At 51.7% G+C, this 20,720-nt stretch overlaps 1 protein-coding gene across 1 annotated transcript; it reads left to right on the top strand.

Moving 5' to 3' along the window:
• Positions 1 to 10,010: 10,010 nt before the first annotated feature.
• On the top strand, positions 10,011 to 20,405 carry SHOX (SHOX homeobox). The gene is made up of 5 exons (XM_063150513.1): positions 10,011 to 10,670; positions 13,832 to 14,040; positions 18,445 to 18,502; positions 18,592 to 18,680; positions 20,160 to 20,405. Exons 1-5 carry the CDS (start codon positions 10,397 to 10,399, stop codon positions 20,403 to 20,405), a joined length of 876 nt encoding a protein of 291 aa, XP_063006583.1. The 5' UTR covers positions 10,011 to 10,396.
• The last annotated feature ends 315 nt before the right edge of the window (positions 20,406 to 20,720 follow it).

The following is a 20,720-nucleotide window of genomic DNA, read 5'->3' as shown; positions in this document are numbered from 1 at the left end:
ATCAATGGGAGCTTTCCTCCAGCGTGGTCTGTATAGGGGTTTCCTTGGAACCTCCCTGCAGCAGGCAAGCGAACCACCAAGAGCTGATAATCTTCTAATTAGTAACACGGAGTTAGTGAATAACTCATGCTTTACAAATAAGTCAGCACATGGAGGTCTCAAGACCCGAGTGTATCCAAAGGAAGCCCGAGAGAAGCTAATTGACATCTGTGGGGGCTACAAGGTCTGTTGGCTAGCCTTGCAGCTCTCCACAGCTGCTCATGCATACCCAGAGGAACTAAGGGGAGGCTGCAGGCAGCCAATTTTTAAACAAAACCAGAAACCTCCACAGCCTTGTCAATGGGTGAATATTTGTGTGTGTGGACATGTAGCAAGGGGTGTAAACGGGAGCGCACGCCGCAATTTTGGTGTGCAGTAGCCTAAGTCCTACTTATACAGCAATGCTGAGGACAGAATTCCCCTCTTCAAGGAAAAAAAACCAATAAATACTCTTGTCTCTAACAACAGTGACTCTCACCCCCCTGCCCCAAACAGAGCAGTGTTACTATGCCATTAAACCTTTTGCTCCCCACAGTTTTTTCTCACTCAGCATTAAATGAGGGCCCAGTGCAGCAGAGGGATCTGCAGATGTCAGCCCTGGGCCTCCATTTCCTTGGGGCTGATATCAGGAGACCCAACTAGATCTGAAAACCACATCTTTGCTGTTGAGCCACTGAGCCCTTGTGAGTGAACCCTGGGCAACTATGGGCAGGGCACTTCCTGCCTCAGGGGTGAAGGGAAAGTTCAACTGAGAAAAAAAGACTATCATTTGGGAAAATAAGACTCAAGGCTCCCCCATTTTGAACAGAGGAAAGAAAATATTTCTCTTTTGCCCTACTGGTGCCAGCAGGCCCAGCAGCATCACTCTTTCCACTGGTGCTGGAGGTAGACCCCACCACTTCCCAATTACCTCAGGACCACCATCTCTGGGGGCTCCTTGGAAATGAGCACCATTCCAGGGCCCTTTCCATCACCCAAGTTCTCATGGTGATGGCTCCTCTAGGCCAGGCCAAGTGCCTGCCTGCACCTTTGCTCTCCTCACAGCACAAGCAGCAGTGGAGCACTTAAATCCTTCATTTCAAAACTTGTAGATTTCGCATGGCAAGCGTGGGGAAGCTTTGAAGTGGCCGTAAACCACATGGCAGAGTTTCAGCTTTCCCTGTGTTTCTAAGTCTAGTCAAATCTAGTCTTCAAGCATTTCTAAATCCAATTCATCCACAGAAAGCCTGCACGCTTGTGGGTAATTATCTTGGAAGGTCTTGCCATAGCCTGGCTGTGTATGATACACTCTGGTTAGTGGGAGAAGCTAGTTCACTCAGAATGAGGTCATGTTAAGAAACAAGCTTGAAATCCTCAAATTGCTTTTGTCATTGGAAAAAAAATAAACCTCACTCATTCAAAGCCTGTTTAAAGCAGTACCATGCAAACCTCTACCAGCACAAATGACATGGCCCACCATGCGTGGTAGGTGATCCCAAGGGCTGTCCTGTTCCATTCACAGGCAGTTCCAGGCATTGAAAGAAGCCAAAGGTGAAGCACAGGCACAGCCTAAGGTGAACCGCAAGGATGGGATATTCTAGGAGTGATGAAACAGTAGGGAAATTAGGAGTGGGACACACATATCAGAGAGAGCTTTCAATGTGCAGTTCAAGGGATGAGCATATTAAGCGAAGTTTGTAATATCACCTATCACACTGTTTTTCCTCTGCCAGAGTATGGCTTCTTGGCTGCTTCACTCTTCTTTCCTTGTGCTAGACACGGGACTGTGTTGTGGTGAATGACCTGAACTCAGGCAAAGCTGAAGGTGTCTCATCTGTGTAAACATTCCTCCCACTGGCAGGTTTGCTGACATCATTATGCTCTGCAGAAAGTTGAGGATATTTGTGGGAAAATGGCAGAAATGGTAACTCCAGGGAGCTGCACCCTTCCTTGCTGCCTCTCAGGGGGCTCCCCTACCAGAGAGCACAGTAGGAGACTGGGAACCTTTCCTTTGATGATCATAAGACAGAAAGCCAGTAACCCATTTCCCCCCAAAGAGGGAAAGGAAAAGTGGGCAGGGGAAGGAGGAGACTTCAGGTAGTTTTCATCACCAACCCCTTAATACCTCATTTGGAAAGGACCTCAAAAGCACATTGGATTTCTGTCATATAGCTTGTTTGCACCACTTGCTCCTACCTAGAGCTACTGTTCCCCAGCTTCCCACCTCCCCAAGTCTCACCTACAATAATCCCTATCATAAGCACCTCTGCAGAACCCGCCTCTGCACATTGCTGGGAGAAGCCCTGCCTGCTGCTGGCCATAGAATGTCTGCATTGTGGCCTCGTGCAGGCGCTGTATATAATCTTTCTCTGCCAATATATGTCTTCGTGAGCTACCCCCTGTCCCCCTCCTCAAAATAAAACTACTATTCTTTTCTGTTTTAAGTAGATTTCGTGCAATAAAAAACATTTTATTGCTTCCAGTAATTGGTATTTAATTTGCAGGCCTTTACAACTTGCAAAGAACAGACTGCTTTAGCCGTAGAGCTGGTATGTGTGTGCACTTTGTGGATTTTATTCCACTGGCACTTGCTTAGTTGACTGGTGTAAAACGATACAGTTATGGTTTTGCAATCAGAAAGGCTGCAGATAAAGACCTGGAGAGACGTTATAAGGTCCTGTGTCCAATTTGAAGCAGCAGGCAGGACAATATAATTTTAGGGGGCGCTGCCAGCCTCAGACATCAAAACTTGACTCCTGTTAAGTGTTTTCCATTTTACTGTCAAAATATCAAAGGCTGCTATTTAAACCCTGAGTCTCTTAAAGTTGATTTTCTTTCTCTCTCCTTCTCCCTCACTCCTTTTATTCCCTTTAACTACCCCGATAAACGCGAGGTGAGGTAACCTGTGAAATGTTAGCCCCCTCGCTCCTCACCTCGCCTTGTAGGGGCACTGAAGCTCGGCACAGCCCTAAGCTCTTTCTTTTGGGGTAAAACCTCGCTGTGGCCGGCCCCATTTGTTCCAACGGCGGCCGGGCAGGGGGGCTCTGCGTCCCCATCTCGAGGGCCGCATCCGCCGGGGGCGGCAGCCGGGTCAGAGCCAGCTCAGTGGGCACCGGGGGGACCCAGCTCGACCCTTCCTCGAGGGAGAGGCCGCGGCAACACCCCGACACCCAGCGCTGCCCTCCCGGGGCTCGAAGGAGTGCTCAGGGGCAGGGGCACCCGGCCAGCCGCAGGCTGCGAAACCGGGGACAGGGCACGAGGGCAGCGTTTGCCCTGCGCCTCCCCTGGGCACAGCTGCCAAGCCTCTGCCAGCTGCTCCGCTTCCCCGGCGGGCCGGGCCGGGCCGGGCTCGGGTGCAGCCCCGGGCCGGGCAGAATCCCGCCTCGCCCGCCGCAGGGGCAGCGGGGACCGCCGGAGCAGAGGCCGGAGCGGCGGGAGAGGAGGGAGTGGGAGGGAGGGACGTCCCGGCCGGGCCGCGGAGCGGGGCCGCGGGACTGCCGGCTGTCTGTCTGTCTGTCTGTCCGTCCGTCCGGCGGGTGTCTGTCTGTCCGGCGGGTGTCTGTCTGTCCGTCCGGCGGGTGTCTGTCTGTCCGGCCCGCCCGCGCGCCCGCGCCCCTGTGCGCTCTGCCCGCCCCGCGGGGCTCACTCGGGCACCCGCCCGCCCAGCCGGGCACGCGTGGAGCTCAGGAAATACCCGTGGCGCTCAGGGACACCCGTGGAGCTCAGGAAACACCCGTGGCCCTCAGGAACATGTGTAGCCCTCAGAAAACACCCGTGGCGCTCAGGAAACACGCGTGGCGCTCAGGAAACACGCGTGGCGCTCAGAAGCACCCGTGGAGCTCAGGAACTCCCGTGGCGCTCAGGAAACACCCGTGGCGCTCAGGAAACACCCGTGGCCGAAACACCCGTGGCCCTCAGGAACACGCCTGGCGCTCAGGAACACCCGTGGCGCTCAGGAAACACCCGTGGCCCTCAGGAGCACCCGTGGCGCTCCGGAACACGCGTGGGCTCCCTGGCGTGCCTCGCCTGCGCGGCCCCGGCCGAGCTCAGGCCCCCGGCGCGGCCCCGCGGAGGCTCCGGCCGAGCGCCCACCGAGAGAGCGCCGGGCCTCCCGCCCTGCCCGGGGCCGGGGACACCGAAATCGGCTCTCGGATGCACCTCGTTTCTATATTGAAACATGGCTAAATGCACGGGATTCTGCTGGCAATAAAGGGGCAAATAAATTATTCCTTCCCTCGAGTATTAAACTGTTACCTGATTGAAGTTCACTCCGATGTTTCAACAATTTAGTTCTGTAAGGGAGGGGTGGGAGGAAAGTAGTTGCGCCCTTAACAGAATAAGTAAATAAGTAAATAATTAAATAAATAAAGCCCTAAATAGTCTTCTGTAGGGAAGAAGTTAATATACTCAATTATTTTCTGAAAAAAGATCATAACATCTGGAAATTGATATCAAATGGTGTACAATCCCTGAGAGACGATAAACTTCCACTGTATAATATTTCCACTAGAAATCTTAATAATCCCATAAATCTTCCTTGTGAATTGGGAAAATGTAACAGTTCATTGAAATACTCGTTGGGAAATAATTGAAAAAATGTAATAGTTCACTGAAATATTCGTGGGTTTTTTCTTTCTTTGGTGCTGTTGCTAACTCTGTGCATGTGTGTAAATATTCCTACTTCGTTTTAAAGACATACGCAGAATATTCCCTTGAGCGCTGCATACCATAAAAGAAAAATATGCCCTTTTGACTTATTAATCATTATTACAGAGTTCAAAATTGCAGCGTCCCTCACACATTACTAGAGAAGGCAAACAAGTCTCTCTGTGTGTGTTTCGTGTTGCTAAATTCAGTACAAACTTTACAGCTCTCAACTTTTTTCCTTTTTTTTTTTTCTTCCCTTTCCCTCACAGACTCTTCCTATTCTGCTCGAGTTATCCAGGGCAACTGAAAGCAAGGGGACTACTCGCCCATTATGCTGGCCCACTGCATCGTAATTAATTACACACAAAGGCAATTGCTTATTGTAATTCACCTCGTGAATGTTTTAATTTCGCAGAAGTAAAAGTAGATGAGGATTTGAACACGTCTAGGCTCCCCGTAATGAATATATGAGTAATTAACGTTGCTGGAAAGATACAGCTTTATATATATATTAAAAAAATAATAATGTGATATAGAAGAGATGTGCGTGTGTGAGCGCGTGTGTCTCCTTGTACCTTGGTCTGGGAGAGAGGAGAGCATTTATGTGTTTTTGTACTGAATTAATGCATCCCTTTGGTTGCGTTACTACAAGTCGGAATAAAGACAATTAAGCCCTTAGCATTTCTGTCACACTCCATTAATTACTGTAGCCGCTGCTGTCCCGACCACTTCGTAACATATTCATCAGGTACGATACGAGTCCAGCAGCGTCAGCCGGTGAAGTAGGCTATTGTTAGTTTAAACTATAGCCTTTCAAATGTTCTTTATTTTACTTTTCATGCTAGATTGTTTCCCTCTCCTTTAAAAATGTTATTCTAAAAATAAAATTCAACATAAATGTTTTAAGATTAGATTTGCGGGGCAAACAGTTTAATTTTCACCATATGTTGCCACAGCAGTTTGTAAATTTAAAAAAAAAAAAAGTCTTTCCACTAAAACCACCACCAAAAAAAATCTAATATAAAAAATGTATTCTTCCCAAAGCGTCTCCCTCCTGTGGGCTATTTTACAGCTCCCAAATAAATCTTTAAGGTTGCAAGGAAGGGGAAAAAACAAAAGTACCCTGATGACAGAAAAGAAAATCCTGCCATGATAATGTCCTTTATTAATATTATAGATGTGTAGTGTGCTGGATGGATCAATCATATCCATTCACAATCAGGATTAAGAGAGCCTATTTTAATGAAAATCTATTAGTCTCTCACTTGAGACACGGATGCTGCTTAAATCAATAAACAGCATAAAAGAGAATACGACGCAGGTCTCTAAATTAAAAAAAAATCCCATCTATGAAATGTGTTAAGACGTCTGTAAAATCCTGAAACCCTCGATCGATACTTATAAATATTTATTTTTTTTTTAACACAAATTGAAAACCATTAACACTGCATCCATTCTTATTATTAAAACAAATTGTCCTTGGAATTATGTGCTGTGGAAATGGAGCCAGATTGAAAGGGCATCCTCTGAAATATGTTTACTCGCTTTCATGTAAACCAATAAAGATCTGCAGGAGTCTGTAGCGTGAGCAGAAAGGTTTGATGTACAATGTCCATGATTACAGTCCCTGAATTAATCACGAGAGAGAGAGGGAAGGAGGGAGCGAGATGGAGAGAGAGAGGACTCAGTAATCTACTCAACAAAATCTTGCTCGCCGGGTCAGCGCTTATTAAAACGTGGATTAAACCGATGATTTTTCTGCTTGCTTATTTGGCCCATTCCGACCAAAATAAGCTGAAGGGGGGAGAGTGGGAGGAAATCAGTTTCGCCCTACGTCATACCACGAGTAAATGTACAAACGTAAATTCCTCCTATAAATATGAAATTCAATACTTTGCCTCGGAAATGCTTAAAGCTAATGCAACATTTAAACTCATTCATGATTATTCCTCTCGTTTAACTCGGAGAAAAACCACAATGGTCAAGAGCTTCCTTTGGAAGAGGAATTAAAAAATGACACATGGATTGATACCACGCTAAATAAACGCTCCTCTCTCTGCAGCCCAAGATCCGCACTCTCGGCTGCCAGGCTGCCCGCCCTGCTCGCAGATGCCCCCTCTCGCTCTGGGGAGGGGGCACCGGGGGCAGGCTCGGCTCCGTGGGGAGCAATCGGCCCCGATGGGGCGGCGGTGGGCAAGGGAAGAGGGGCAGAATAAACGGGCCGCCCCTTTTGTCCACTTAGGACCCCCAGACGGGCAGAGGGCTCCTGTCCTGCCCCGGGGCAGTAGGGAGGAGGAGGAGGAGGATTTGGGGGCATGGTGCCCTCAGGTGGGCCGGGCAGTCGGGACAGCCCTCAATGTGCCGCTGGCGGCCGGTGCTGCAAGGGGCGATCAGGGACAGCGGGGTGGCTTGTGGCACCGCACAGAGGTACCCAGGGTGCCGCGGGGAGCCGGGGGCAGAGTGAAGTTCCGAGGAGCGCTGGTGACTTTTTAGGTTTGCGACAGGGTCCCAGGAGTTCCGTTCCTGCAAGAGAATGGTATTTGGGCGGCAGTTCCTCCCTCTCTCTCTCCTTCTCTTTCTCCCTCCCTGCATCCCTCCTCCCCAGCCCATTTATCAGGAGCAGCAATAAAGGTAATTCCTCTTTGAACCCTCCGTCAAAGTTTGTAGTGGGGACAAAATTGCCCCCCAGTTTTGTTCCCACCGGCACCACCTTGCCCTAAGTCCCCCCAAAGCCGCTGGCTGCGCAGAGAGGGGGGCCCGGGGGCTCTCCCCGCCTCCCGCCGCTCCCGCTGGGACGGGCCGGGCCCGGCACTCCCCGCAGAGCTCCGCGCTGCGCCCCGGGCCGTGCGCGCCCTCGGGGATGCCCGCGGTTCCGCGCCCCGCCAGGGTCCGCGCCGCGGGGTGGCGGCCGGGTCCCCGGGAGAGTTGGGCTTCGCACTGGTCCTGTTTTGTTTGTTCGTTTTTATTATTTTCCCGGCTTTCTCCCTTTCCCTTTCCGGTGCTTTGTTTCGCTTTTCTCTTTCGGAGCGAGTCTGAGGCAAGTTCCCCGGGGCTGCGAGGCTCCCCCGGGCCCTCCCCGCTGCCGTCGAGGCCGCCCGGTGGCGGTGCCCGGTGCCGAGCTGTGCCCGCGCCTGCGGGAAGCGGGGACAGCCACCTTCCCACCCCACCGGGCGCTGCTGGGGAGCAGGGAGGGAGGGATGTGGAGCAGGCAGGAGAGCTTTTCCTCCCCCTCTATCTGAGGAGGGGATTTGCCCCTGTCCTCGGGGGCAGGGGCCGGCAGAGGCAGGAGGTGCCGGGGGCTCCGGGAGGCTGCAGGCGTGGGGCTGGGCGCAGGGGGGAGCTGCGGGCAGGAGAGCGGGACGGGGGCGATAGGGAGGAGAGGGGGATCCGGCGGACTCGGTGCAAACTCCGGCAGCCGGGGTCCAGCGCTGGGGACGCGGAGTCGGTAAATATTTATCCTTGATCGCTGCTTGCTGCGAGGGAGGCAGAGGGAGCCCGGGCACGGCGGGGATCGGTGCCGCTCCAGCCGAGGGATGGGGAAAGTTCCCGCGGCGGGGGCCGGCCCCGGCACGGAGCCTCTCCCGCGGGGAGTGAGCGCCGGGGTCCCCGCGTGTCCGTGACACCGTCGCAGCACGCACCAGCCCGCACGACAATCCTCCACGAGCCCTTACACGCACAGAGAGAGGCACAAGCGGCGTGTCGTGCCGGGACCTTTCCTCAGCCATAGATTACTTCCCCGTCTATCGTTTGCCTTTATTATTTATGTGGTGCCGTGTGATATACATTAGAGCCTCGGATTTGATTGGCGTTTGCGATGACAAGACCTGTTTGTTAAGTTGTAAGGCTTCCTCCGCTCCCTCACTTGTTAAACGAACTCTGGAGGAAGGATGCCACCGAGACACGACAATATAATAAATGTCAGGGATATCCGCAGTGCCGAGATCAAATGATCAATCCTTGTCCGCTAGATAATCATTTTAAATTCGCACAGGGGGAGATTGATTTTTTTTTAAGCCCTTTATTAATTGCTTCCTCGATTATTATTTTTCCCCCTCCTCCTGTGGAAGTGTTAACTCTGGTGCTGGGGGCACCTTTGGATTAATTAAACGTATTTTTAGTGTTTTAATGTTCTGCTAATTTTCAGAACAGTCCCACACTCCCCCGGAAAAGAAACAATGGCCCCTTGCTCCAACAAGGAGCCTGCTTTGGTTGCGATTCAGAGCAGAGGGTGGCGTGATGATGAGCTCTGATTATCTCAAACTCGAGGCGGGGGAACGAGAAGGACGTAAAAAGCCAAACTATCAGAAGACAAAATTCCTCCAAATACCGAATAACCCTTCGCGTTAAAGCCCGAGGAGAAGAGACAGAAATAAATAGCTGGGAAGTCGGCTCCGCACGGGGATCAAACGGTGCGGAGAGGGGCTGGAAATGCCGGCGCTGTTATCTGGAGACGAATTTCACACAGCTATTCAAGCGCACAAAATAATAATTATTCCAGGAGTACAACAAAAATAACTGCAGCCTACCAAGATCAAGGTGGGGAAATTATTGCGAGTTCTATGTTAAATCCGGCAGGCTATGTTTCGTTGGGGCAAAAAAAAAAAAAAAAAAAAAAAAAAAAAAAGGTTTAATGCTCTATTTTTCGTGTACACACTCCCGTGTTAACAAATTATCCCTCTGCTGCATGCAGCAAGATAGCTCGATATCCAGAGAAACATTTTAGATTTTCATTTCCCCCTACAGTACCTTCAGAGAACGTAGTAACAATAAACAAGAGGACAGATCCTGCAACGTTCGCATACATCTGGAGAGACTCCCTACCTACGGATACCCCACAGCCAAACAACCCACCCCACATCCTCCGAACACACCGACACGGAGCTCCGAGGCACCTCACAACTTGTTTAGCTGCAGCACACGTCCCCCTCCGTGCACCCACCCACCCACCGCCAGCCAGAACAGGCAACACTTTTAAAACAGCATGTTTGTTTCCCCGATTATTTTCACCGTTTACTTAAGAGAAATTAGCTAAATGGCAAATCAGGTAGAATTTCCAACGATTACCAAAAAATGCACATCTCTGGCTTTTTATTCATTACCTTTTTATTGAACACTCATTTTCCTTTCCTCTTGACAGCGATACATTTAATTGCAGGAGCTCAGTTATTTGGTTAGCTGTGGGTCCGTTTTTACTCACAGTGTTGCCACGCACAGGATGTCCTTAAAATCAATTAAGTCTTCCTCGACTCTCATTTCTGCAACCCATTTGCAGAATGTAGATACCTATTTTCATGTTTTCCTCTTCCCCCCTCCCTCCCTTTTATTCCTCTCCCTCTCTCTCTCCCTCTCCCTCTCTCTCTCTCTCCGTCTCCGTCTCCCCCCCTCTTTTTCGCCGTTGCCTCTTTGCCTCCCTAAATCAAGGTGCAAAGATGCCAAAGAGTGATGAAATGAAAAGAAAGCCAATTGCTGGACTGAGGTGGGGGAGATAGCTGCTCGGAGTCCGCCTGCGACTATGGAGCAGTCAGTAATTGCTGGAGACAGGGAGAGCTGGGGGTTGGGCTGAGGTAGCCATGTATAAATAGTGTGATCTCAAATTGAAAGGCATAAATAACAGCAGGAGTGATCTAACCCTATACAGCCCATCTTCTACGTGCAAAAACAGCGTGCGGAGGACGGCCACATCTCCGATTGAAAACAAGTGGATCTCTGTGGATAAGATCACCGGGCAGCCATGGAAGAACTTACGGCTTTTGTATCCAAATCTTTTGACCAGAAAAGCAAAGAGAGCAGCAGCGGCAGTGGCAGCGGCAACAAGAAGGAGACCATCACGTACAGGGAAGTTTTGGAGAGTGGGTTGGCTCGCTCTAGGGAGCTTGGAAACTCTGATTCTAACCTGCAGGACATGACCGAGAGCAGCAACCATTGCCCGGTGCATCTTTTCAAAGACCACGTAGAGAGCGACAAGGACAAACTGAAGGAGTTCAACACGGGCAGGACAGCGGAAGGTAAGAGCAGGGCTGGGAGCTCTTCGCCCCGCGCTTGTCGCCGGCAGCCCCGGTCCCCTCGGCGAGCGCCCCTGGCTCTCTGCGGCGGGGGCGGCTCGGCCACCGCGGCCCCGGTGCGGCCCCGGTGCGGCCCCGGCGGGGCGAGCGGGATCGCCTCCCGCATCCCGCATCCCGCATCCCGCTTCCCTGCGGCGGCCGCCTCCCTCCCTGCCTCCCTGCCTGCCTGCCTCCCGCGGCGGGAACACAGGCTTAGGAACGCGTACTCCTGCATGCCTAACGTGAGCGTAGCCGCGAAAAACAAGTCACAACTTCGGTGCTGCCCCCCCGCCAGCCCCCGCTCACATCCGAAATCGATCCGGTGCGTTAGGCGTTCTCTCGCCCGGGGGAAGGGGGCAGCGCAGCACGTCAGACGTTTTTGTCTCTATCTGTGTATTTTTGTACGAGGAAACCTTGTCCGGGGAGTTTTAATGCCTTGGGAGACCTGTTCTTCCTGCTTCCGGGCCGTCAGGATGCTGCTGCTGTTCTGGGAGAAAGCGGGAGGCGGAGAGGGCTCTCTCTGGACATTTTGTCTCGGGTCGGTCAGCCTGTCCCTTCTCGGAGGCTCCGAGCGGCGGGGACGAGAAGCAGGAGAGGAGCCTGGCTGTGGGCAGCGGCCCGGAGCCGCTGAGACAGAACCTCGCTGCGGCCAGAGGCACCGGCCGACACTGGTCCCTCGGTCCCCTGCCAGCCCTCTCACCTGGGCCAGGGCAGCACGGCACCCCGCCGACCCCATCCCTTCTCTAAGCAACAACAACGACAACGGCAATTCAAAAAAATTATATTTTTTAAACCAAGACAACTAAAAATCCTGCACAGGCTGACAGGGGAAGGGGAGAATTAAAAGGACGGAGGGATTAGAAAGTTGAGAAAGTGTCTCTAGGCAAGTTAGACAGGTGGACCTGCCTGGGGAGCTACTGGCAAACTTGGGGTAATAAAAACCGGTTAATAGGTTGGGGAACAACAAGCAGCCTTTCAGCTGTTTCCTACTGTTTGATCTTGTTTAATATAACACTGGGAGATTTAATTTACTGCCCAAACTTTTATTTAATATCCTTCTCTTTTCTACCTGCTCCCCAAACAGAAGAATGAGGTATAATCCCGTATTCGGGTACCCATATTTCTGCACGAGCCAGTACCACTCAGCTCTGCTTATTTTCCTTCTCTGATCGAGAGACTGAAAAACGAGAAGATTCAGTTTAAGGGAATCATTCGATGCAGGAGATGATTAAAAAAAAAAATGAAAGCAGGGCATGCTTCAGAAATTAAAAATAGAATGAGAAGGAACGAAAAAAACCCCTCTACTACTCTGCCTTTTTCCCCACGAATCGAAATTCTGGCTTGTATGTTTAGCTAATCTAATCTACGGAGAGGGGCTGGGGGTGGGGATGGAAGGGAGGAGTTGGAAAGAGCTGAGATGCTTGTGACAGTTTAAATTCATGCCAGGTTTCAGTCTAATTTCAACTGATTCCGGCGTGTGATTTCAGTCCCACCGATATGCTAGTTAATATTTTATACCTACCACGGACATGCTGTAGCCTCGGAAAAGAGACAGCTTTTGAACGCGCCTGATTTTCCCTAGGCATTTGCTGGGTTAGCACCCTCGTCTTTTCATAGGGATTCCCTTTACAGGAGAAATGAGAACAAAACGCCATTAAAACCAACCAGCGAATTTCCCCATCCGGAGGCCAGACCCTTCCCAAAGTTTTATGCAGCCAGTATCGGCCCGGAGCCCGGGGGAACGATCACGGCCAGGGACAGTTTTGATTTTGGAAGTGAAAACGAATGCCTCGGCTTGGGTCCGGCCTGACTTAAGCCTAGATGCAGTCCAGGACGCTTTATTACGTTTAATTAACTTACAGTTTATAATTTGCATTTTGGGATGCTCCTAAATATATAGGTTAATATATGTTCATGAGCACATTTCTCTGTGTGAGTATACATATACGTAAATACGTATATAATACCTGTGCACTTGGTGAGGAAAAAGGGAATTAATTCGGGATCATCCGCAGATGCGACTCCCCGAAATCCACGCCACGCAGAAGGGGAGGCACGACAAAGGAGGCACTCGGGGCGGGCTCGTCCCGGGAGCCCGCTGGATGCGCACCCGGCGGGCGCCCCAGGCAGGCAGGGGATCCCGGGGAACCGGTTCCGCCTACAGTGCTGTGCCTCGCTCCAGCATCCCTTCCTCTTTCCTTAGCTGGATTTGAAAGAAGGACTGTGCCTTAGGCCTCCTGGCATTAAGGCAAAGGGGGAAAAATTATAATAATAAAAACGTAGGAAATAACAGGCCAAAGCAAAAGAAATCTCCCTACCCAAGACAGAAAAGGGGAACTGTTTTACCGCTGCCCCCACAGCCTCCCTCGGCCCGGGACAAGCGTTCTCAGCCCCTGCCTCTGGCCGCAGAGCCCTGCTGGAGTCCCTGCAGGTTGTGAGGGTTCCTGCTGTTCCGGAGGGGCTGGGGTGACCCGTGGCCCTGGAGCCCGCTGTCCCGCACAGGGACCGCCTCCCCCGGGGTTTCGAGCCGCGGGCAGGTATTCCGGGAGAAAGAGGGGTGTAAAGGAGGAGAGAGACGGGCGGTCTCTGTCTCATGCTCAGGGAAAGTTTCTTTTACGACACAAATACTATCATCGAGGTTTCACCATGACAGTGGTAGGGAGCTTCTTGCACAACCCTCTTTGGGAGAAAACGTCGCCGGAGAAACCCCCTTCCCCCACCTCTTCCCATGCCTGGAGGTATCGGGGGGCCGGCAGTTTTCCTACCACCCCTTCCCCGAACTGCCCGTACCAGCGGCTTCCTCCTAACCCTGGAAAGAAAATAAAATGATATGTATCAGTACAGTTTTCCTGACAGGGCAGCAGACAGGCAAGGCAGCGCGGCTCCCTGCCTCCCCCGGCCCTGGGGCGAGCTGTCCCCGGCCCGGCGCGGAGCCCGCAGCGCAGCTCAGCCCCTCTCGCCCTCCAGGGCCTGCCCGGGGACCTCCGGCCCCCTCCGCCAGCTGCTCCCGCAAGTTGTGCTGAGTCTGGGGACGAGGAGGGGAGGAGGGAGACCCCTGTATGGGAGAATTTCGAAGAGGTGCGAGGGGAGGCTCAGCGTCGTTTTCTTCTTCCCCCTCCCGGCAGGGATCTACGAATGCAAAGAGAAGAGGGAAGATGTGAAGTCAGAAGATGAAGACGGACAGACCAAGCTTAAACAAAGGAGAAGCAGAACCAATTTCACACTAGAGCAGCTGAACGAGCTGGAAAGACTTTTTGATGAGACTCACTATCCAGATGCCTTCATGAGGGAGGAACTAAGCCAGAGGCTGGGACTATCTGAAGCTAGGGTTCAGGTAAGAGAAAGGCTCTGTTCCTGGAAGCGTGCTCACCTCCCTTCCCAACTGCCAGCGGATCCTAGCACAGTGCCCCGTTTCATGCACAACGGGGAGGTGAAGGCAGAGGTGACACGTGTGATGGGAAAGCTGTTTGCAAGTCTGCTGTACCTGTCCTGCCCAACAGTTATTCTGCTCTGGGAATATCTGCCCGTGTCTAGTGTTTCCTAGGAAGGCGGTTAAAAAATTTTTTTTTTGGTATGTGTATGAGGTAGGGTGGTTGGGTGGTGATAGTGTTGACAAGTCTCTAATAACTGAACAACTGCTTTTTTTTAAATTATTATTTATTTATTTTTTCCCTCCTTGCAAACGTGCCATTTACTCTCTCTTAATCCTTATTTTCTTCCCGCTTTTTCTATTATGGGGCCATTATGGGGGGAAAAAAAGAAAAAGGCCAGAAAACAATCGCCTGAATAAGGCTAGACAGTTTGGGTGCTGAGGGACGGGATTAGCCAGAGCCGGGGGAAAGGTGCCGGCTCTGATTCGCACAGCAAGCGTATGAATGTATGCCACCCCATCTGGTGGAGGTTCCCCCCGTCCCTCCCATCCCACTTCAGAGACAGCTAAATGCCAATTAGACCTCGAAATCTTGAAAATAGATCCGGGTTGCTGTAGTCCTGGGGCCACCAGAGCTGTCTGTTTGGGTGGCTCCACATCGATTATTTTAAAATTTGATTTTCAGTTTGATGCAGAGGAAAAATACTCCCTCTTCCCCCAAGCCAACTAGGGAATGCTTCCACAAAACAGATGTCATATTAAAAGAAACAAAAACCCTCAACCAAACAAAAACCCCCAACACAGAAATAATTAACAAAAATCTACCTAGAAAAAATAAGATCAACCTGTGGCTCTCTGAGCAGGCCCAGAGCAGGAGAAACCTGAAGGAAATCTCTTCTTGGATTAAAATTCTACACTTGCCCTAACAGACACAAACCAAACTAAAACTCAAGAAGAAAAAGCCACCAAGGCAACCCCTCCAGTGAACAAAACGCCCTGACACCCTAGAGATAAGAGATGCCCATGTGTATTTATGCCTGCCCGTAGGAGTGTGCGGGTAGCTACACACGGGCAGGGAATGGCTCTGTGGGCACAGACGGAGGCTCCGTGCCCTGACCTCACTCCCGGGGCACAGCGGGAATGGGGAAACACGGCCCCGAGCTGGAGTGGGGAGAGGGCTCTGTTGGAGCCCCTCCTTAAGCGCGGAAGGCAAGCTGACAGCACACTGCTCAGCCAGCATTGCCTGAGCAAGCCACTACCACGTTTTATACAACTGTCTCCTGGAGGCAGATCCTGAAATAAATGGAGTACCTAAGTTGCTTTCGTTCCCTTTTTCCTATTTTTTATTTTTGTCTTCTTTCAAGGTTTTAAGGTTTTATTCTCCCCTGAGCTCCTCTGAGTCTCAGTACAAACCGAGCAGGGCAAGGGATGGTGCCGGGCACACGCCTTAGGAATGGCATCTTGCAGGGAATATTGCAGGGGTTCAGAGTGCAGCTGGCCTACTTTCTCCTGGAAGATTGATCTAACCACACCATATAAATTAATGAAAAGATTAAACTTTTGCTGAAGGGGACATCAACTCTTATGTCATCTTCCCAGATCTTCTTACTTGGGCTCTGTAATATCTTTCCAAGGCCTTGATGTACTGTTTCTATAAAAATAAATTACTTGTAATTGAATTCTGCACTCTTTCTTTCAAGAGTATTTACTTTATTACTGAGGAGCACCTTAACAGGATGTTCATAGTTACAGGAAAATTGGTGCTTCAAGTGCTTAAAACAGCACACACATACAGCATAAAAAAAAAAAAAAAAAAAAAAAAGCCCCCCCCCCAAAATCAGGAGGAGATTATGACTGAGGTTAAAAAAAAAAAAGTATTTATTATTTTTATAAAAGAGGTTTGTGTGGATTAAAAAAATCCTTATACATAAAATAGGTATAAAGAGGAAAAAGAGGGGAAATGGATAATTAATTAGGAAATAAGCACAGAGCTAATATTCATCAATAAGTAGAAGCAGAAAAAAAAAAGGAAAAGGCAGAAAAGGGAAAGGTTTGTTTTTTGGGTTTTTTTTCCCCCCTAATACTTTCAGAATTGTTCTCTAATTCCTATCTGAACCTCTTGTCCCTTGCTGTTAAAGGATATAGTTTCAATTTAGCGTGGAAATTTGCTGTAAATAAATTGAAGCTCCTATGGTAGCTAGTCCTTATTAACCTTTTATTTTTAGTGTTGTACTGGAAACTCATATCACCCAGCTGTCAGGGTTATAATTGAAAGTTATGAGACCATAGTGAGGAGCAGGCAGTAATTCAATTACAACAAATATCTTTGGGTTTATGGTGCAGGGCTAAATTAAATGTCATTATTCACTGTCTCTAACGGAAATCAAAAGGAAATCAGATTAGAGCATTTGTGAAAGAAATCACTGAGTGATCCTTAATGAAGAAATAACTGTCTAAAACAGTGTACTGTGCTTTACTTAGCATATTCATGACTAATTGGAATTGATCGCGAATCACACCAAGCCTGATTTATTATCGCTTAATGCAGTGGCTAATTCATCACTTTTATTCCTCATAACCTTATTTTTTCGTAGCTAAAGGGAAAGGCCACTTCGTTTTCCAGATTTAAATATAATTTCGGTTTGAAAGATGTTCTGATTTGCAAGAGAAGTTGTTTAAACGCTGCTTAAATTTCTTCTGACAATTTACACTGCTTTGTCGAGGCGGGGGGGCATGGGGAATATATACAAGGAGATTTCCTGCAAGGATTTACCACAGTAAAAAAAGATGTATTATTGTCGCTACAGCTCGATAATATTTTGCATGCTCATATTTAAATACATCTGTACATGTGTATAAATCCCTAACGGTCCAGTAAAAAGGAGAAGCGATGCATGTTGCTAATATTTGCGTGCTGCTGGTAGGGAAAAATAGGCTTGTGCTTGTGCCGCGCTGCGCAGGGCAGCGGGGCGGCAGCGATGCCCGCTTGGCACGGGGAGGGCTGAGCCGGCGGCAGCCGCCAGGGACAGGAACCAGCACTGGTGGGTGGGTGTGTCTGTCTGTCTGTCCGTCCGTCCGTCGGTCGGTTGGTCTGTCCGCACCCGCTGCGCTCCGCAGCCGCCCGCTGCGAGCTTCCCCCGCAGACACCCCGGGCAGGAGAAATGGTGCGCTAAATCAGAGAAGGCCAATTCCTACTTAAGAAAATCACTGAGGTACCCGAGGTAATTAATGCCTTCGGAAGCCTTTCTTTGCACTAATTACTCCGTTGTAAATGACCATCATTAAGGCAATTGAAGAAAGCTTGAAGGGAAAATTTGATGTAGGAAGTGCAGTTAGTATTAATTAACCGTATGATCTCTTGGCAAGTGCAAGAACATCAAAGGTTGTAGGTGTTTACTTAGCCACAAGATTTTATCAGCGGTGAAAGTCAATGTTTGTCCATATTCGGTAGGTTTTGGCGTAAAGATAAGGATCCGCAAAATATTTTGGCCCGCGTTTCTGATGATGTTTTGGGGCGAGATGTTATCGAGCACGGCAGAAGGGGAAAAGTAATGAAAGTCTGAAATGCTCCTGTAAAGGAGGCACGGGAAGCGCAGTGGCAACTGCAAAGTTCTTCGATTGTTTGAGTGAGAACGGCTGGAATTGGGGAAGCATTATCGGATTACAGGCGTTCCTCGGGTAGGGGCATGAGCGCTTCTCTACATCCCAGCCTGCAAAAGATGCTGCTCTTGTCTGGCCAGAGGTCTGCGGAAGCGGATTTTGTTTTCTTTAACATTTATGGAACGGGGAATGATTCAGATCCTTTCGCGAAAGTTGAGTGTCTTGCATCTTGTCAGAGATCATCGATTTTAAGCCCAGCTCGGGAGAGAGCAGGAGCTCCAGTCTCTTGGGGGCCAGATCCCGGAGTCTGACCTGGCCCACGCTGGCTCTTCTCGGGCTGCTTAAAATGACTGGGAAGGGTACGAGGGTCCCCTCCGTCCTGCGGGTGGTCTTACTGTAAGCGTCGCTCCAGACGGGTGGCAGAAAGACCGTCACTGCCTGCCCAGGGGACACGGGGCGCTCCGGGGCCGGTGCTGAGCGGCGGGCTCCCGGTCTCTCCCTCTGCGAGAGCGCTTCCCAACTCTTGGGTTCGACTGAGGGACCGCAACAAGGAGCAGGAGCTCCCCCCGAACAGCCCCTCAGCAGCACAGAGAGGGGCTCACTCCGCCTGGGGCCGAGCTCATCCTCTCCACTGCTCCCGAGGGGAGACCGCAGCAAAGCTGTGCAGTCACTGGTCTCACCCCTCCATCCCTAGCTCCTGAGCAGCTGCCTGGGCCACCTCCATCTTTTTGTCGTTGTTTTGTTTTTGTTTGCTTTTTCTTTTCACAGGTCTGGTTCCAGAACAGGAGAGCAAAGTGCCGAAAGCAGGAAAACCAGATGCACAAAGGTGGGTTAGGGGTGCGGACCGGCCGGGGGCTGGCGGCCTCGGAGCCCCGGGCGCCTTTGCCACTCACCCGGCCCTGTGTCTCTCCGCAGGTGTGATCCTGGGAACCGCCAGCCATTTAGACGCCTGCAGAGTAGCCCCCTATGTGAATATGGGAGCCCTGAGGATGCCTTTCCAACAGGTAGTTAGCTCCGGTTTTATTTTACTTTCGCCCAGTAAGCTCCGACCCCCATTCGTTTGCACGGGAGGAAGCCGGACACGTTTACAAGTGCCATTTATATAGAAGTTGGCACGTATTAAAAACAGGCTGTAAAACTTCGCGAAGGAGCCCCCGCCCGGCTTTCGGGAGCTCAGCGCTGCTCGGGACGGAGCGGGGGGTCCCGCGGCCCGGGAGGCGCCGGCGGGGCTCAGGGCCCTCGGCTGCCGTGCCATGGGCTGGCAAGGGGCCCCGGGGCCGCCCGCGGTCCGGACCGGCCTCCCGGGGCCGCAGCGCCTTCCCCGGGCGGGGCGGGCCCGGCAGTGGCCGGACGAGCCCGCTCGCCCTCTGCGGGCCGGCCCGGCTCGGTCCGAGCAGCCCGGGGGGCTTTGGGCGCCGCCTGGCCCGGAGAGCGCGGCGGGGGCGGCTCCTCCGCCCGCTGGGCCAAACCAGGAGGGGGAAATACTATGCGGACCCTCGCTCTGTAGTTGCCCTCCTCATTCCCGGGCGGGCTGATGAGTCCTGTCCTTTTCCGATGATGCGACCACCCCGGAGGTGGGGAGCCTGCTCCCAAATGCTCTGCCACCCTGACGGCCAGCCAGGACAGGGGCAGTGGCGACAGGAGCGCAGACTCCGACGCCACTGCGGGGCCCGGGTCCGTGCCCAGAGAAGCGCAGCCACCCGGGGAAAGCCGCTGGGGAAAACCGGGACGAGGGCGATGAAATTCCATTCCCTCTTCCAGCCGGTTGTAACTCTCCCTCCCTCGGTATTTTCTTTTTTATTCTTTTTTTTTTTTTTTTTTTTTTTTTTTTTTTTTGTCAATTAATCGGGGAATTGATTTTTTTTCCAGCCCAAAGGGACCCTCCACCACCTTCTCCATCTCGGAGACACGTGGAGCTGACAGATTAATTGTATTGATTTTTAAAAGACATATTTGGACCAAAATAATTAAATACATAAATAAACTCTCCCCCACTCCTCCCCGAACCTACCCGAAGCTGAAATCTCTCAGTCAACCCAATGTGTTTGTGTAGCTCTAGAAAGCTCCAAAGCAAACACTAGCCGGGTATAGCAAGGGACCCACGGCCAAAGAGTTTTTAGCAAGGTATAAATAAACATCCCTGGAAAAAAAAAGGAAAAAAAAGAGAAAAAAAAAAAGCTATTTAGCACTTGTTGGCGCCCGTGCGTAGGGCCGCATTTATTTATTTATTATTTATTTATTTATTTATTTACTTGAAACCACCAGGAGGAGGGTTAAGCGGGTCTCTGTGCCCTCACTGAGCAAGGAGCGGAGGTTTGCCGCCCTGATTGCGGGGGACCCTCCGCTCACAAGTTGGTGTTTCCATGCGCCGGGCTGCCGGGCAGGGTCGGGGCTGGGGACGCGTGTCCCGGGGTGTCCCGGGGCTCTGTCTGCCCGCGTGTCCCTGGCTCGGACTGACGCCGTGTCTCTGCCCCGCCGCCCAGGTCCAGGCGCAGCTGCAGCTGGAGGGCGTGGCCCACGCGCACCCGCACCTGCACCCGCACCTGGCGGCCCACGCGCCCTACCTGATGTTCCCGCCGCCGCCCTTCGGGCTGCCCATCGCCTCGCTGGCGGAGTCCGCCTCCGCCGCCGCCGTGGTGGCCGCCGCCGCCAAGAGCAACAGCAAGAACTCCAGCATCGCCGACCTGCGGCTGAAGGCCCGCAAGCACGCCGAGGCCCTGGGGCTCTGACACGCTTGCCCCGAGCCCCCCGTCACACCCCGCCCCGGGTGCCCGCGGCGGGCGGGCGTGTGACCCGCACGGACCGCCGCTCTGCCCCTCCGCTCCTCCTCATCCTCCTCCTCCCTGGCTGCGGGGCGAGCAGCGAGCGCTCCGGCCGCCCTGCCGCCTTATCTCTTTTTTGGTTTATTTTATTTTTGTGTTTCGTTTTTATTTCTTTCCCCTTCCCCGAGGTGTGCGAGCGCCGCTCTGCTGGCCCGGCCGGCCCCAGGGACTCGGCGGCCGCAGGAGCCGCGGGGCGCGGCGGGGACGCTCCGCCCGCCGCGG

This window comes from Melospiza melodia, chromosome 2 (assembly GCF_035770615.1).
Source record: "Melospiza melodia melodia isolate bMelMel2 chromosome 2, bMelMel2.pri, whole genome shotgun sequence".
In the NCBI taxonomy this organism is placed as follows: domain Eukaryota; kingdom Metazoa; phylum Chordata; class Aves; order Passeriformes; family Passerellidae; genus Melospiza; species Melospiza melodia.
This window is presented reverse-complemented; position numbering and strand designations above follow the sequence as displayed.

Excerpts from the sequence above, each read along its gene's own strand:
- SHOX (XM_063150513.1), top strand. The coding sequence starts at position 10,397 with ATGGAAGAACTTACGGCTTTTGTATCCAAATCTTTTGACCAGAAAAGC. Across the intron at positions 10,671-13,831 it reads CACGGGCAGGACAGCGGAAG|GGATCTACGAATGCAAAGAG; the intron begins GTAAGAGCAGGG and ends CCCTCCCGGCAG. Across the intron at positions 14,041-18,444 it reads TATCTGAAGCTAGGGTTCAG|GTCTGGTTCCAGAACAGGAG; the intron begins GTAAGAGAAAGG and ends TTCTTTTCACAG.